General features: G+C 48.7%; 1 protein-coding gene across 1 annotated transcript in view; it reads left to right on the top strand.

Moving 5' to 3' along the window:
• The window catches only part of myo15b (myosin XVB), a gene marked incomplete at its 5' end in the record, with an annotated part of 37,561 nt that overhangs the window by 18,514 nt on the left and 4,348 nt on the right, over positions 1 to 14,699 (top strand). Inside the window, 30 exons of the mRNA XM_079756799.1 lie at positions 219 to 343; positions 868 to 963; positions 1,353 to 1,588; positions 2,443 to 2,612; positions 3,076 to 3,148; positions 3,884 to 4,045; positions 4,608 to 4,714; positions 5,360 to 5,427; positions 5,638 to 5,719; positions 6,044 to 6,076; positions 6,247 to 6,318; positions 6,511 to 6,602; positions 7,170 to 7,283; positions 8,189 to 8,314; positions 8,789 to 8,874; positions 9,280 to 9,364; positions 9,625 to 9,829; positions 10,248 to 10,354; positions 10,621 to 10,680; positions 10,959 to 11,034; positions 11,353 to 11,471; positions 11,747 to 11,862; positions 12,177 to 12,318; positions 12,694 to 12,805; positions 13,257 to 13,494; positions 13,740 to 13,803; positions 13,881 to 13,953; positions 14,062 to 14,138; positions 14,261 to 14,337; positions 14,532 to 14,662. Of these exons, the coding sequence (XP_079612925.1) occupies positions 219 to 343; positions 868 to 963; positions 1,353 to 1,588; positions 2,443 to 2,612; positions 3,076 to 3,148; positions 3,884 to 4,045; positions 4,608 to 4,714; positions 5,360 to 5,427; positions 5,638 to 5,719; positions 6,044 to 6,076; positions 6,247 to 6,318; positions 6,511 to 6,602; positions 7,170 to 7,283; positions 8,189 to 8,314; positions 8,789 to 8,874; positions 9,280 to 9,364; positions 9,625 to 9,829; positions 10,248 to 10,354; positions 10,621 to 10,680; positions 10,959 to 11,034; positions 11,353 to 11,471; positions 11,747 to 11,862; positions 12,177 to 12,318; positions 12,694 to 12,805; positions 13,257 to 13,494; positions 13,740 to 13,803; positions 13,881 to 13,953; positions 14,062 to 14,138; positions 14,261 to 14,337; positions 14,532 to 14,662 (3,324 nt within the window). The remainder of the gene's footprint in view (positions 1 to 218; positions 344 to 867; positions 964 to 1,352; positions 1,589 to 2,442; positions 2,613 to 3,075; positions 3,149 to 3,883; positions 4,046 to 4,607; positions 4,715 to 5,359; positions 5,428 to 5,637; positions 5,720 to 6,043; positions 6,077 to 6,246; positions 6,319 to 6,510; positions 6,603 to 7,169; positions 7,284 to 8,188; positions 8,315 to 8,788; positions 8,875 to 9,279; positions 9,365 to 9,624; positions 9,830 to 10,247; positions 10,355 to 10,620; positions 10,681 to 10,958; positions 11,035 to 11,352; positions 11,472 to 11,746; positions 11,863 to 12,176; positions 12,319 to 12,693; positions 12,806 to 13,256; positions 13,495 to 13,739; positions 13,804 to 13,880; positions 13,954 to 14,061; positions 14,139 to 14,260; positions 14,338 to 14,531; positions 14,663 to 14,699) is intronic.

Here is a 14,699-nt window from a genome sequence, read left to right as displayed (position 1 = left end):
GGCTTCCTGAAGGCTCCCTGAAGGTTTCCTGAGGGCTTCCTGAAGGTTTCCTGAAGGCTTCCTGAAGGCTTCCTGAAGGTTTCCTTTAGGTTTCCTGAAGGCTTCCTAAAGTTTTCCTTAAGGCTTCCTGAAAGCTTCCCGAACACAACAAACAATCCCGCTCAGGAAACACACCGTGGTTCCTGAGCGGGATTGTTGTCGCATTCCTTCACCTCCAGGGCAGCAGCACGCGTCCAACGTGACAGAGGTGGCGCCCCCACAGGTGAAGGCCGAGAACAAACTGACGCTCCCGGCTGACGTGGACAGCTACCCATTCTCCCGCTACGCCCTCTCAGCGCTCCAGGTAAACACGGCGGAGAACTCAGTGGGTCAAAACGTGCCCAGATGGTATATGGGCCGGAGGGCGAATGAGGGCCCCCAAAATGTTGGAGTCGGCCCTGGAGAAAATCCTTCTATACCAGTCTGGGTGTTCAAACCCCCGTTCTGGTTTTACTAAAACTGGTTACTTAAATCCGAAAATATATATTCAAATGGTATTTTTTCTTATATACGTTCATATTCGATGATTTTATGTTATGTTCATTCTTTAAAGCGTCTTTGAGTATTTAGAAAAGCGCTATATAAGTTTAATGTATCAATATTATTATTATTTTATTATTTAATAATATTATTATTAAATTCTCAATGTATTATTACTGTTGTTATTATTATAATTATTAATTACATTTATTACATTAGCTAAAATGAACACAACGCCAAAATAGCTCTTGATTTTCTTTGGAATCGCGGTGCGTCCGTCAGTACAGAGTTTTGGGCCTAAGCTTCCAACCGACCGATTGTTTTTGAACGAACCTTCTCCTGTCCCAGGACACATGGAGCCAGCCCCACGGTTTCCCCCTGCACCGACCCCTCACCAGCCTGGACCCCGACGACGCCCACACTGCCCTGGAGCTCTACAAGCTGGTGAGAGGGTCCACACACACACACACACACACACACACACACACACACACACACACACACACACACACACACACACACACACACACACACACACACACACACACACACACACACACACACACACAAACGTGCGTGCACGCAGACACACACACAGACACGCACTCAAGTACACGCACGCAAACACGCACGCACACACACGAGCCATACACGAGACACACACACACACACTCTTCTCATCGTTCCATACTCCCAACATGTTAACACAGACTTCAAAAAGCGTAGTTTCGTTTTTCCCAAAGAACTTTAAACTGTACTTGTTTCCATTTGTGTCAATAAGAGGCAAAGTTTGTAGACACGTAGTTGACCCAACCCTCCTGCCCCCTCCGTAGATCATGCGCTTCACCGGCGAGTCGGAGCTCAGTGGCTGGCAGGAGCAGCTGCTGGGGAAATACATCGTGGAGAAGGCTCAGGCCCGGCCCGCCCTCCGGGACGAGGTGCTGGCCCAGCTGGTGCACCACACCTGGGGAGAGGAGGAGCAGGCGGGGGCACTGAGGGGCTGGCTGATGCTGGCCTGCTGCCTCAGTGCCTTCGCACCCTCGCCAGCCATGGACAAGCCCCTGCTCAAGTAGGTGGTCTGGGCGCGGGGGGGAGGAGGAGATAGAGCTTCGGTTGATGGTACGCTCGGTGAACCCTTGGACTGTATGGTAATACAAGGGATTACCATGCACAAAGTTAAGAACAAACGAGACGGATGGAAAAGTGGGGTTTAAATGACCAGTGCTCGTGGTCTGTGCGATCGTAACCATCTCTCCTGATTCACTCAAACATCTGTTGGAATTTGCCCAATTACTTTGCCCGACGTAAAATGTCTGTGAACATAGGTGTACTTGAATGGTGATTCACCGTTTTTTTTGTCCGTGAGCTTTCACAAACTTAATGACCTTTTGACAGATGATATCGGAAACTAATATTTTAGTGAAGCCAGGAGAGATGGCTTCCAGCCCAAGAACGGTATCATGTTTTAAATACAGCTGGTTGTAGTACAGCAGGAGTAACTGTAATGTTAATGTAAAATACACATGGTTATTGGGTAAGAATTACACCCAGAGTTACTGTAAACTTTACTTAAAATACACATGGTTATTGGGTAAGAATTACACCCAGAGTTACTGTAAACTTTACTTAAAATACACATGGTTATTGGGTAAGAATTACACCCAGAATTACTGTAAACTTTACTTAAAATACAGGTGGCTATTAGGCGAATAGTATAGCAAGAGTAACTGTAATCTTTAGTTAAAATACAGGTGGTTTAAAGTAGAACAGAAAGAGTAACTGTAACCCTAACTTAGAATACAGGTGCCGAATAATGGGCGTGGTGTTGTCTCCCAAACGTAGGTAAATGGAAGCCCCCTTTGTGTAACTCCCAAGGAGTGTAAATGACAGCAGGATGTGTCCATGTTTGGGCGTGCCCTGCAGGTACGTGTCGGACCGCGGGCCGGGGGAGTACCGGGCCCTGTGCCAACACAAGCTGCTGAGCTACCTGCAGCTGCCCAGCCCCGCTCTGCGCCTCCAGCCCCCCACCCAGCTGGAGTGGACCGCCAATCAGAGGAAGGGCAAGATGGTGCTGGACGTGGAGACCTTCAACGGTGAGGAGGACGCCCTCTCCCTCTCCGGTCCATCTCGGGTCGCCCATTCACCGCTGGCAGTTGGTGGCGGGCAGGGAACCAAAAACCAATTCAATCATTTACTGTTTTCTTTTTATACTATCATTTTATAAACCATACCACCACATAGTATATGTTAATACATTTATTACATTTTTGGAATAATTCGATTTATATTGTTTTTATTGTTATATTATTAATATATTGTCATTAAATGATGATAGTCATTAAAGTGTCTTCGTATACCTTGACAAGCGTAATGTATAATGATATTTTTAGTAGTAGTAATTCATACAGAGAGAAAAGATCCCAAGTAATCTTTTAATCCAATTTTCTTTTGAATAATCTCAAGTATACGTAAATGTGTCAGACTTGAGATATACTCAAAGTAGTGGTAGAAAACTTGGAGAGAGTAAATGCATTGAGCCTCTCTTTCCTCATCCAGATGAGAAGTTGACCTCAGAGGTGGGCTCCTGGACCACTGGAGAACAGCTGGCCTCCTGGATCCTCCTGTACAGGTACAGGTTCAATCCCCTGTCAGTCTCAGCTGCCAGGCATTAGCACGGCCATGATAGGCCTTAACATGGCCAGGGTTTGGGGTTCAATCCCCTGACAAGCTCTCCTGGTAGAGCAGGGAATGAACACTATCGGGGTTAGGGTTTGATTTTACTGGGGCCAGCCATGCCTGGAATATATTCACTCATAGTTCTGCAAGATGCTGAGGATAAAACGATCAACAAAAATATACAATATTTATTTATATTTATTGATTCATTTATAATGTTGTACTCTCCTGTGTATGCTGATTCTGGTGTGTTTGTGTGTGTGTGTTTGTGTGTGTGTGTGTGTGTGTGTGCTTCTGCATTTGAGCGTATGTGTGTGTGTGTGTGTGTGTGTGTGTCTCGGCGTTTGTGCTTCTGTGTGTTTTTGCGTTTGTGTGTGTGTGTGTGTTTCTGTGTGTGTGTGTGCATGTGTGTGTTTCTGCGTTTGAGCGTATGTGTGTGTGTGTGTTTGTGTGTGTGTGTGTGTGTGTGTGTGTGCTTCTGTGTTTGAGCTTACGTGTGTGTTTGTGTGTGTGTGCTTCTGTGTGCTTCTGCGTTTGAGCGTATGTGTGTGTGTGTGTGTGTGTGCTTCTGCGTTTGAGCGTGTGTGTGTGTGTGTGTCTGTGTTTGTGCTTCTGTGTGTTTTTGCGTTTCTGTGTGTGTGTGTGTGTTTCTGCGATTGTTCTTATGTATGCTCGTGTGTGTCTCCAGAGGAGTACCTGAAGCCCCCCTGGGCTGGTCTGTGTCCCTGCTGAACGACGACGGCTGGTCGGACCTCGCTGGCTGCGACTTCGTCATGGACCTCCTGTCCCAGGCGGAGGAGGACGCCTCGCCGCACGGAGACTACAGCTACAGAGGAGGAGGAGGAGGAAGGTAGGTCACATCTTCGTCATGGCCATGTGTGTGTAGGTCCGACTTGGTGTTCACACTGCTGGCAGGTGTGACCGTAGAATCACAGGCAGTCCATTACGCTCCTGGATCCTCCCAAACATGAATAATAAAACATCCATACTGTATACAAAGTGGCTCGTGAACATAGATCTCTTTATTCTATATCGTTATATGTAGATTTGAATTTTCGTTGGCAATCACATTTTACCTCATTTGTTCCCCCACTTATTATAAAATCTTGTTGACACAAATTGTATCCGTCTGTCTGTCTGTCTATATCTGTGTGTGTGTGCGTATGTCTGGGTTTAATGTGTGTGTGTGTGTCTCTCTGCCTGTCTGTCTGCCCGCCTGTCTCTCCGTCTGTCTCTCTGCCTGTCTGTCTGCCTTTCTCTCCGTCTGTCTCTCTGCCTTTCTGCCTGTCTGTCTCTCCCTGTCTCTCTATCATTCTGTCTGTCTGCCCGTCTGCCTGTCTCTCTGCCTATCTCTCTGCCTGTCTACCTGCCTGCCTGTCTGTGTGTGTGTGTGCGCGTGTGTGTGTCTCCAGGATGGAGTTCACCGACCAGGAGAGCTACATCCCCGCGGCCCCTGCAATGCAGGCCCCCCGCCTCCCCATGTCCGGTGAGGCGTGGAGCAGAGAGCAGCCGGGGGCGGGTAGGTCCTCACACGCTCACACCTCCCTCCTCCCTCACCACAGATCAGCTCCTTAGGCTCCCGTCACAGACTCTGGTTTCCTTTGCATTCACTTACTGCACCGTCCGGTGTGAGGCTTCCCCGTCTTCAGAGGCAGAGAGATGGCTACATTGATGGCGTAAGGTCTTTGTCGTTAGTCCTGGGCTTCTACCTAGTACCTTCCTATTCCAGGACGGTTGCTAGACAGTATAGACTCATAGACCTGCAGTGGACTGCGAAACGTCTTCCTCCTTGAGACTGTATCACCCGCCTGAACCCGAGAATCAAGGCACCTTAAATGTTGGGGGATTTGCTGTGATTACAAAGACAAATCTCAGAGAACACTAAAACAAAATCCTTTCTGTGTTTTTTAAGTATTTGTCGGCGAACGGGAAAGCAGGGTTACCACGAGAACTAAGGTCATTTATTTTGACAAAACGACCACAATGCTAAGTGTTTTTCATGATAAGATGGTCGGGGACATTGACTCAGTGAGCCTGAGGATTCTGTCCTAGGCTTCAATGTTAATGAGGTTGATATCTGAGACTGCTATCCCTATACCTGAACATTTCCGAACATTTACACTCACTTTATTCACTTTATTCCTCGTTCCTTGTTGTCTTCCAGCACGTGTTCGCCAAATCGACGACTATGTGGACGACCTGTTTGACTCTGTTCTGGAACCAGGAACCCCAGTATGTGTTATTTTTCATTTTTCAATGAACATAAAGTTCTTCAAGTTGGGCTTAATGCTCAAGCCGTGTGAATGAATACGTGAAAGTTGTGTTTTTTGTGAATGGCTGTGTGAGACAACAGAGGGAGCTTCTTTAAAATAATTTGTTGTGTTGTTGGTGTGTGTGTGTGTGTGTGTGTGTGTGTGTGTGTGTGTGTGTGTGTGTGTGTAGGACAATGAGAGGGTGGCCATGTTGAACCGAAGGATGAGAGGAGGTGGAGGAATCGGACCAATGCATGGGATGTATGGAGCTGGTAGGATCTCTCTCTCTCTCTCTCTGTGTCTCTCTCTCTTTTTCTCTCTCTCTCTGTCTCTCTCTCTTTTTCTCTCTCTCTCTCTCGCTCTCTCTCTCTCTCTCTCTCTCTCTGTCTCTCTCACGCTGGCTCTCTCTCTCTGGCTCTCTCTCTCTCTCTCTCTCTCTCTCTTGCTCTCTCTCTCTCTCTCTGGCTCTCTCACCCCCTCTCTCTCTCTCTCTCTCTCTCTCTCTCTTTCTCTCTCTCTCTCTCTCTCTCTCTCTCTCTCTCTCTCTCTCTCTCTATGTTACTGATTAGAAAACATATTCTATTTTCCCTCTACAGGTATGCCTATGACAATGCCAGTCTATCCCGCTGGTAAGTTGGCGTATGTCAACTAAAACGTGTCTCAATTCATGTCAGTCATCCTTCTATAATGATGTCCTGTTAATGACATCAGACTGATCATGGCATGTTGATGATGATGCCAAGTTAATGATGTCATGTTATTGATGATGTCACAGTAATGTATGTCACTCTCTGCCCAGGGATGCCAGTTAACCCAGCCATGCAGGGCTACGGTGGAATGCCTATGATGCCATCCATGCCATCCATGCCATGTAAACTCTTCATTCATTCATAATCACCCATTCATTCAGTTTGACTCCTTCATATCGATATTCTCTGTTTGAATACCGACAACAAAACTTCTGTAATATATGTATAACATGTCATACATGTATTAAACACATGTATAATAACTGTAAATGTATAACATGTTAATGTGTAACATGTATGCCTTTCCGTCACAGCCATGATGATGCCCCAGATGGCAATGCCTGCTCCACCGATGCAGATGGATCCAGCCCAACAAGCTCTGGTCAACCAGCAGGCCTTCCTCATGGTGACAACACAACACAACCACATCCCTATGTCCACTCCCCCATTTGTGTGTTTGTTTTGGTGTCTATCCTCCTCTCACCCTTTCCCTCCCCTTCTCACCCCTTCTCTCCTTCTCTCCTCTTCTCTCCTCTTCTCTCCTTCTCTTCTCTTCTCTTCTCTCCTCTCCTCTCCCCTCCCCTTCTCCCCTTCTCTCCCCTTCTCTCCTCTCCTCTCCCCTTCTCTCCCCTGCTCTCCCCTTCTCTCCCCTTCTCCTCTCCTTTCCTCCTCTCCTCTCCCCTTCTCTCCTCTCCTCTCCCCTTCTCTCCCCTTCTCCTCTCCTCCTCTCCTTTCCCCTTCTCTCCTCTCCTCTCCCCTTCTCTCCCCTTCTCCTCTCCTCCTCTCCTCTCCCCTTCTCTCCTCTCCTCTCCCCTTCTCTCCCCTTCTCTCCCCTTCTCCTCTTCTCCTCTTCTCTCCCCTTCTCTCCCCTCCCCTCCTCTCCCCTCCCCTTCTCCCCTTCTCTCCCCTTCTCTCCCCTCCCCCTCTCTCCTCCTCTCCTCTCCCCTCCCCTTCTCCCCTTCTCTCCCTCCAGGCCCAGCAGATGACCATGCAGGCCATGTCTCTGTCCCAGCAGCAGCAGCAGGCCCAGCAGCCCAAGGTCAAGCCCATAGCGGAGCGGTTCTCCAGGGACCGGGAGAGCGAGAGAGACAGGGAGAGGGAGAGGGAGAGGGAGAGGGAGAGGGAGAGGGAGAGGGAGAGGGACAGGGAGAGGGACAGGGACAGAGACAGAGACAGAGACAGGGAGAGGGAGAGGAACAGGGAGAGGGAGAGGAGGAAGGCCCGTAGCCCCTCGACCTCTCCTCCCCGCCCCGTGTCCCGGCCCAAGGTGTCCGCATCCAAGCACACCCCGAAAACCAAAACCCATGAGCCCCAGGTCAGTGTGTGTGTGTGTGTGTGTGTGTGATTATTAATATGTTCCGATGTCACTGGGAACACATGTGTTTACTTGGACGTCTGTGTGTGTGTGTGTGTGTGTGTGATTATTAATATGTTCCGGTGTCACTGGGAACTCATGTGTTTACTTGGACGTGTGTGTGTGTGTGTGTGATTATTAATATGTTCCGGTGTCACTGGGAACACATGTGTTTACGTGTGTGCGTGAACATGTGTGTGTGTGTGTGTGTGTGCTGCTCATTCCTTGTCTACAGGAGGTGCACCTATGGGTGGATACTGGTGTGTTGCGTTACTTCTGCTTAGTGTTTGTTTCTCCTGCGCTCCGTTTAAACAGCCGGAGAAACACGTGGACGACTCTGATCCAGAAGACCCAGAAACCTTTAGAGACAAGAGGAATTACTTCCAGAAGAAAGGTGGGTGGTGAGACTGTATTGTTCCTCTGCGTGTAATGTTAGTCCTCCTTTGATTGAAGATTTTCATGATGACTTAGGGGACATATTTTATAACCCCGAGCAAGCCGTTCAGCCTCTTCTTCAGAGTGCAGTCCTGTTGCTATCACTCCAACAACAGGAGCCATGAAGTCCAGTAGGTCGTCGCTCACATGGGAGTCTAACCTCTGGCCCCCCCGATCTGTCTCTGTTCCTCTGCGACCCCCAGGCACTGAGCCATCAGCCAAAGCCCCGCCCTCAAAGCCGGCTCACTCCCCAGCAAGAAAACCCTGGAAACCGCCCGCCTCCTCTCTACCAGCTCCCGCCTCTCCACCCCCATCCCCAAAGCCCCCGGGTAAACACAGGAATAGGCTGGTTCCTTTGCGACCTCATAACCTAGCACTTCTACACCTGATCCACCAATTCTGATTGGGCCACGGATCATTGAATCAGAGACCCAGGGGTAGTCAAAGTCAGACAAAGACTGGAATGTGTGTGAAAGTGTGAGGGGGTTATTTTGGGGTTAGTCTAAATCTAAAAAACATTACTTAAATCTTAATGGAAACAGGCAGAGGAAAGACACACACACACACACACACTCACACACACACTCACTCACTCACTCACTCACTCACTCACTCACTCACTCACTCACTCACTCACTCACTCACTCACTCACTCACTCACTCACTCTCACACACACACACACACACACACTGATTGAACGCCCACTCATCGGTAGAGCCTTCCTCCATCCCCCCCTGCAGCCCTGCGGCACCACTCCCCCCCGCCCCTACGACGCCCCTCGGTGGTCCCCTCGTCCCCCCAGACCGAGCCCACCACCAGCATCCGGGACATCATCAAGATGTACAACAGCCGCCCCCCGCCGGAACCCAAGCCCTTTGAGCCCGTCAGGTAACACACTGCCGCGCGGCGCGCTCGCACGAAGGCGCTGCTCCATCTCCTTGCGGTACGGTTCAGAGGGGTTAGGGGCGGGGGTCGGCGCTCTATCACGTCGTCTGTGGATCTCTTCGAGGCTGGAATTGGCATTAAGGGCTAGACTAATGAAGCTTACTTGACATGAGAATGGATGACGGGTTACTGTGGTCATAGAGCAATGCAGTCAAAGCAAGATGTTTGCGTCAAATGATTTGAAGTGCGTACAGGGATCCGGGGGAAGGTTAGGGAGGTTTAACCTTTCAAGAACGTTCCAGAGATGGAATACTGTTTCTAAGCAACAATGACACTGAAGTAGTCTCCCTCTTTCACTGAGCGGCACCTCTGTCCCTTCTCTTATATTATTCTACGTCCTCTTGACAGAGTTCCTGGCCGCCAATTTGTAAAGAAGAACGACCCCAAGGAGGAAGCGCTGGCCATTCTCAAAAGTAAAGGACCTCCACCGAAGGTAAGAGAAACCTGATAAACCAGAAGTTGACCGATGTTATTCCTTGTGCATGCCGTACTGGTCGTCAACCAATAGAACCCAAGGGGGTTTGTCATATGCAAATCGACCAGAAATCGAGATCCAGATACAAGCTTGATTAAAATGTGGTAGTGGACTCTGGATATTTCTCTACCGCATAACTGAGCCCCAACACCCTCCCCTCTCTCCCCGATGCATCTCATTCACAGAAGCATTGGCACCCTCCCCCTCCCCCGCCCAAGGCCCCTCCCTCCCCCACCGCCCCCCGCTCTATATCCAACAGCATGCGGGAGAAGCAGGGCTTCCTGGCCAACCTGTTTGCCAACAAGCTCACCCAGAACCCCCCACCATCGCCACCGGAACCTCCTCCCAACAGCTGGACCCCGCCCCCCTCCCCACCGCCTCAGTTCATCCCAGAAGCGCCCACCATGGCGGCACCCTCTTTAAGTACGTAACCCCCCCCTCCCTCCCTCCCGCGACAAATCCACCTTTCTGTGTATGTTTGGTTTTAAAATTTGAATTTTGAATTTCTATGCATTTGGTGTTTTGAATTTGTAGCTTTCCTTTTTGAAGTTTGAGTTTAGAATTGGGAATTTGGAGTACAGAATTTAAAATGTAAAATTTAGAAATATAAATTGTATTTAATGTCTAAAAAATGTTATGTAGATTATATATTTTTTAATTAATTCATAAACACATTCCAAGCCGCCATCTTGGTATTTCTTCACCAAAAATAATGTAATCATTATCATTATATATGTTTGAAATCATTTGAAACTAGCCTATAATGGTTACGCAACATGATGCAAGGCGAAGAGAAAACAGTGAATAACAGCGTGGTTACTTTTGGTCTGAATGTGTTCAGATTCGATGCCAGACGACAGCGGCATCCGCACACAGCTCCACCCCTTCAGTGCCAGCGTCTACTTCTCCTACTCCGCCATGATGGGGAAGCTGTTCATACGCAAGGAGGTGCGCGCACACACGCACACACACACACACACGCACTCACACACACTTACATGCACACACATGCACACACACGCACACACACGCACACACTCACACACACGCACTCACACGCACTTACATGCACACGCACGCACACACACACGCACGCACACACCCATACATACACGCACACACACGCACGTTCTAGCACACACATGAGAACACACATGTGATTTTGGTCACTTCTGGTGCTCTGATAACGGAGTTGTTTATTTCCTCTTGTCCAGGTGTTCTATCCCAGAGAGAAGTTCAACCAGCAGTACGTCCTCAACCTGCTCTGTGAACAGGTTAGACACCGTCCTCTTCGCCATATGTCAACACATTTCAATCTGCTTCGCAAATTTGAAACCCTTGCAAACGTGCTTTGTAACAAGCGTTTTACCATGCCATGTTTTAATTAGATTACTGTTGTGTTTTTTTGTATAGCACTGTTTATGTAAAGTATGTTTATTAGGTTAGCCTCACCCTCACAGTGCATTGTTTTCCTGCTGTTTACATCATGTCACAGTCTGGTGTTTTCCTGATATTTAGATCATGTCTTGGTGTTTTGTTTCCTGCGGTTTAGATCATGCGGGACACGTATTCAGACAGCTGCATGAGGATCAGCCGAGAGGAGCGCAGGAAGATGAAGGACCTTCTCGGTGAGACTCATGACAATAATCAGTAGCAATAATCAATAACAATTATACTTCATTGATAATATTTATTGTTAATTATTTGTGTTTTTCAAGGTACTCTTACAGTCGACAGCCTTAAGAATATTATAACAAAAAACACAGTTCAGCTTCAGTTAAGTTGTTAGAAAATAGAAAAGTGTTATTGTCCATGGTGTGGTTCAGATGCTGGCCAGTGAGTAGTGACTAGTGTTGTCCTAATAGTGACTGTGTTGTCCATGGTGCTGGAGAGGTGCTGGCTAGTGAATAGCGTCATAGTAGTGATGTTGCACTGTCATGTCACAGGGAGTTTCCATGTCGGCACCAGCATCAGCAGCATCCAGGACGACAGCATGAAGAAGAGGATCGTCATCGCCGCCCGCGACAACTGGGAGAACTACTTCACCCGTCTGTTCCCCGTGGCGGTGAGCTGGAGTTAACATGTCACACGCACACATATATACACACATATACACATATACACATGCACATACACACGCATGAACACACACACACACACACACACACACACACAGATTTACACATAAACATAGCACACACATACACACTCACTCACTCACACACACACACACACACACACACACACACACACACACACACACACACACACACAAATGCAGCTGTAAGCATCTCCCTTCCTCACACACGTTCACACCCAGCCCTGGTGTGTGTGTTGCAGGCCGGCAGCGGAGACACCCAGGTGCTGGGGGTCTGCCACCGGGGGGTCCGCCTGCTGAAGGTGGTCGAGGCCTCAGGGATCAACCCTAAACACCTGCACCTGCTGCGGAGCTACAGGTAAACATCCACACACACACACATTAAGGTATGCACACACACACACACACACACACACACACACACACACACACACACACACACACACACACACACACATGCAGGCACGCACACACACACACACACACACACACGCAGGCACACACACACAGACACACACACACACACACACACACACACACACACACACACAGAGACACACAGACACACACACACACACAGACACATACAGAGACACACAGACACACACATACACACACACACACACACATCCCATTTTATGTTTGTGTGATTCTTTTTCTGTGTGTGTGTAGTTTTGCTGAGATGCTCTCTGTAGAGCTGAGCCAGGGCAACACGGTGGATCTGGAGGTGAAGAATGAGACCATCCAGCTGCAATCCCCAAAAGCCCCGCAGATAGTCAGCATGATGCAACTCTTCCTCAGGGAGCTGGTCAAGGTACCATCTGTGTTTTTATCCTCCTCACCCAAAGCGAAAAACATGCAGGACAGCACTCCGGCCCAAGGCCTGGACATTCCATTAATTAACATTACATTTACAATTAGGGCATTTAGCAAACGCTTTCATCCAGAGCGACTTACAGCGGTTCACAAACATACACACACACACCGAAGTCAACCATGCAAGGCGACAGCCAGCTGGCCGGGAGCCGATGGGGAGAGTTAGATGTCTCGCTCAGGGACACCTTGAAACCTTCCTGTCACAAGTCAACCCGCCCTTCTGAGCTTAGCAGACCCGGTTTTGGTTTTACAAATCAACCCGTTGGCTCAAACCCCTCATGTTCAGAGCACTGATTCTCTGGGTCGGTTGCAGGACTCAAATCATGTGATCGCCTGGAAGAGCTACATCACTGACGACAAGAGTCTCCTCAGCTTCTCCAGAGGGGACATCATCCAGCTGCTGCCAATGGAGAGGCTGCAGACAGGTGAGGTCATCACTGTTTGAATCCCGCTGTGTGGAAGGACTGAGTGGTGTAGTGACGTACTGGGTAGTGTGTTAAAGTACTGAGTGGTTAAGTGAAAGTACTAACCGGTGTAGTGAAGAACTGGGTGGTGTAGTGGAAGGACTGTGTGGTGTCAAGGCTGTGTGGTGTAGTGGAAGATTCTACTTTAAAGCCTGTATACACTTCTCTCTTGAATGATGATACTTTGGACTGACATTCAAAAGTAATGCCTACACTAAAGAGATACATATCCAAACAACATACATCAAGACATCTATGACAGATATAGAGTATTTGCCCAATGTCCTAACAGAGGACGACGTTCACGTGTTATATTGTAGAATCAATACCTTTTTTAATTGGAGGGGAACCACAAAAAGCCGTTAGACGTGAAGAAACTCTCCACTGAAGAGGGTCTGCTGTCCCCCGCCAGGCTGGTGCTTCGGCACCTTTCAGGGCCGATCCGGGCTCTTCCCCGACGAGCTCACCCAGCCGTCCGCCGCCCCGGACTACCACCATGTCCACCTGGAGCGCCGGGTGGAGAGGCGGAAGAGCATGAGGGCCCCCGCCGGAGCCCAGGCCCAGCGGCCCCCCAGAGAGGGCTCCGTCCAGGGCTCAGAGATGGAACTGGTTCAGCACGGCCTCATAGGGTTCGCCACTAGGTTCTTCAGGTAGGGTGGAGACGTGCTTCACTGGCTCGGACGGAGGATATTTTATATGTTGTTGACGTTTTATGTTTAATATGTTGAAGATGTGTATTTTTATAAAAGTTATTTATTAGATACTGCATTATATTGCATCTGGACACTAGCCCACCAGTGGCAAATTGGTGTATTCCCAAAAGGAGGAGAAAATACTGTCTAAAATGAATTTCATTCATAGAAGTAATAAAGGGTTTGTTTTTCCACCATCAAAGGGTGGACACCGACGGGCTGCCCAAGACCGGGCGCGACTTCGCAGACATGGTTCAACATTCAGAGGTAGGTTGACCCAACAACGACTAACCCTCTGGGAACCGCTGATTGACGGCTCTAACAGCGCTCTATTGTGTTTCCAGAAGCCCATACAGCAGTCCCTCATCTTCTACAATGACCCTGAGAACAACAGCAAGGCGGTTCTGTGTTTCACCAGTGAGTCGACAAGGAATCGCTGTGCCCAGTTTTTTTTAGCTACCTTCCAACCCGACCCACATGCCGTTCTACTCACCCGTGTTCTGTGTTGTGTGCGTTGCGGTCCAGATGTGATGCAGTTCATGGGAGATATGCCGCTGAAGAAGAAAAGAACTAAGGCTGACTGCCTCACTCACATCCTATCGGTCGGTTTTAGTTTTGCATCTGCTAGAGGCCCGGCCCGGACGGGTTCATGTGAAGCCTCAACATCCTACAAGAGAAGAGAGGGATTAGAAGTTGACCATTTATTTTTTTTCACTTTGTTCAGCTCGGCAATGAGAAGGAGTCGTTGAGAGATGAGATCTACTGTCAAGTCATGAAGCAGAGCACGGGCAACCCCCAACAGTGAGTGTGTGTGTGTATGTGTGTGTGCTTGTGTGCGATTGAGAAAGATGAAGTGTGCATGTCATTGTCTACGCATTCATTTAACTTTCGTGTGTATGTAATTATGTGTGTCTAGTCACTGTTTGATTAGAATACAGAGTTCTGTGGTAGATCTTTATTATTGGTTGCTGATTGGTTGTCGTGACGTCCTGCAGAGAGAGTTGCATGCTGGGATGGCATCTGCTCCAACTGGTGACTGGTTTCTTCCCCTGTTCCACTACCCTGCAGCCGTACCTCAACCAGCACCTCCAAGACATCACCCAGGACCCCTCCCACGCCTACCTCGGTAACACACACTATATTGTGTTATTTACATTTTTATT

Source organism: Pollachius pollachius (genome assembly GCF_949987615.1).
Source record: "Pollachius pollachius genome assembly, chromosome: 19".
NCBI lineage: Eukaryota > Metazoa > Chordata > Actinopteri > Gadiformes > Gadidae > Pollachius > Pollachius pollachius.
Note: the sequence above shows the minus strand (reverse complement) of the source record. Positions and strands in the feature narration are given on the sequence as shown.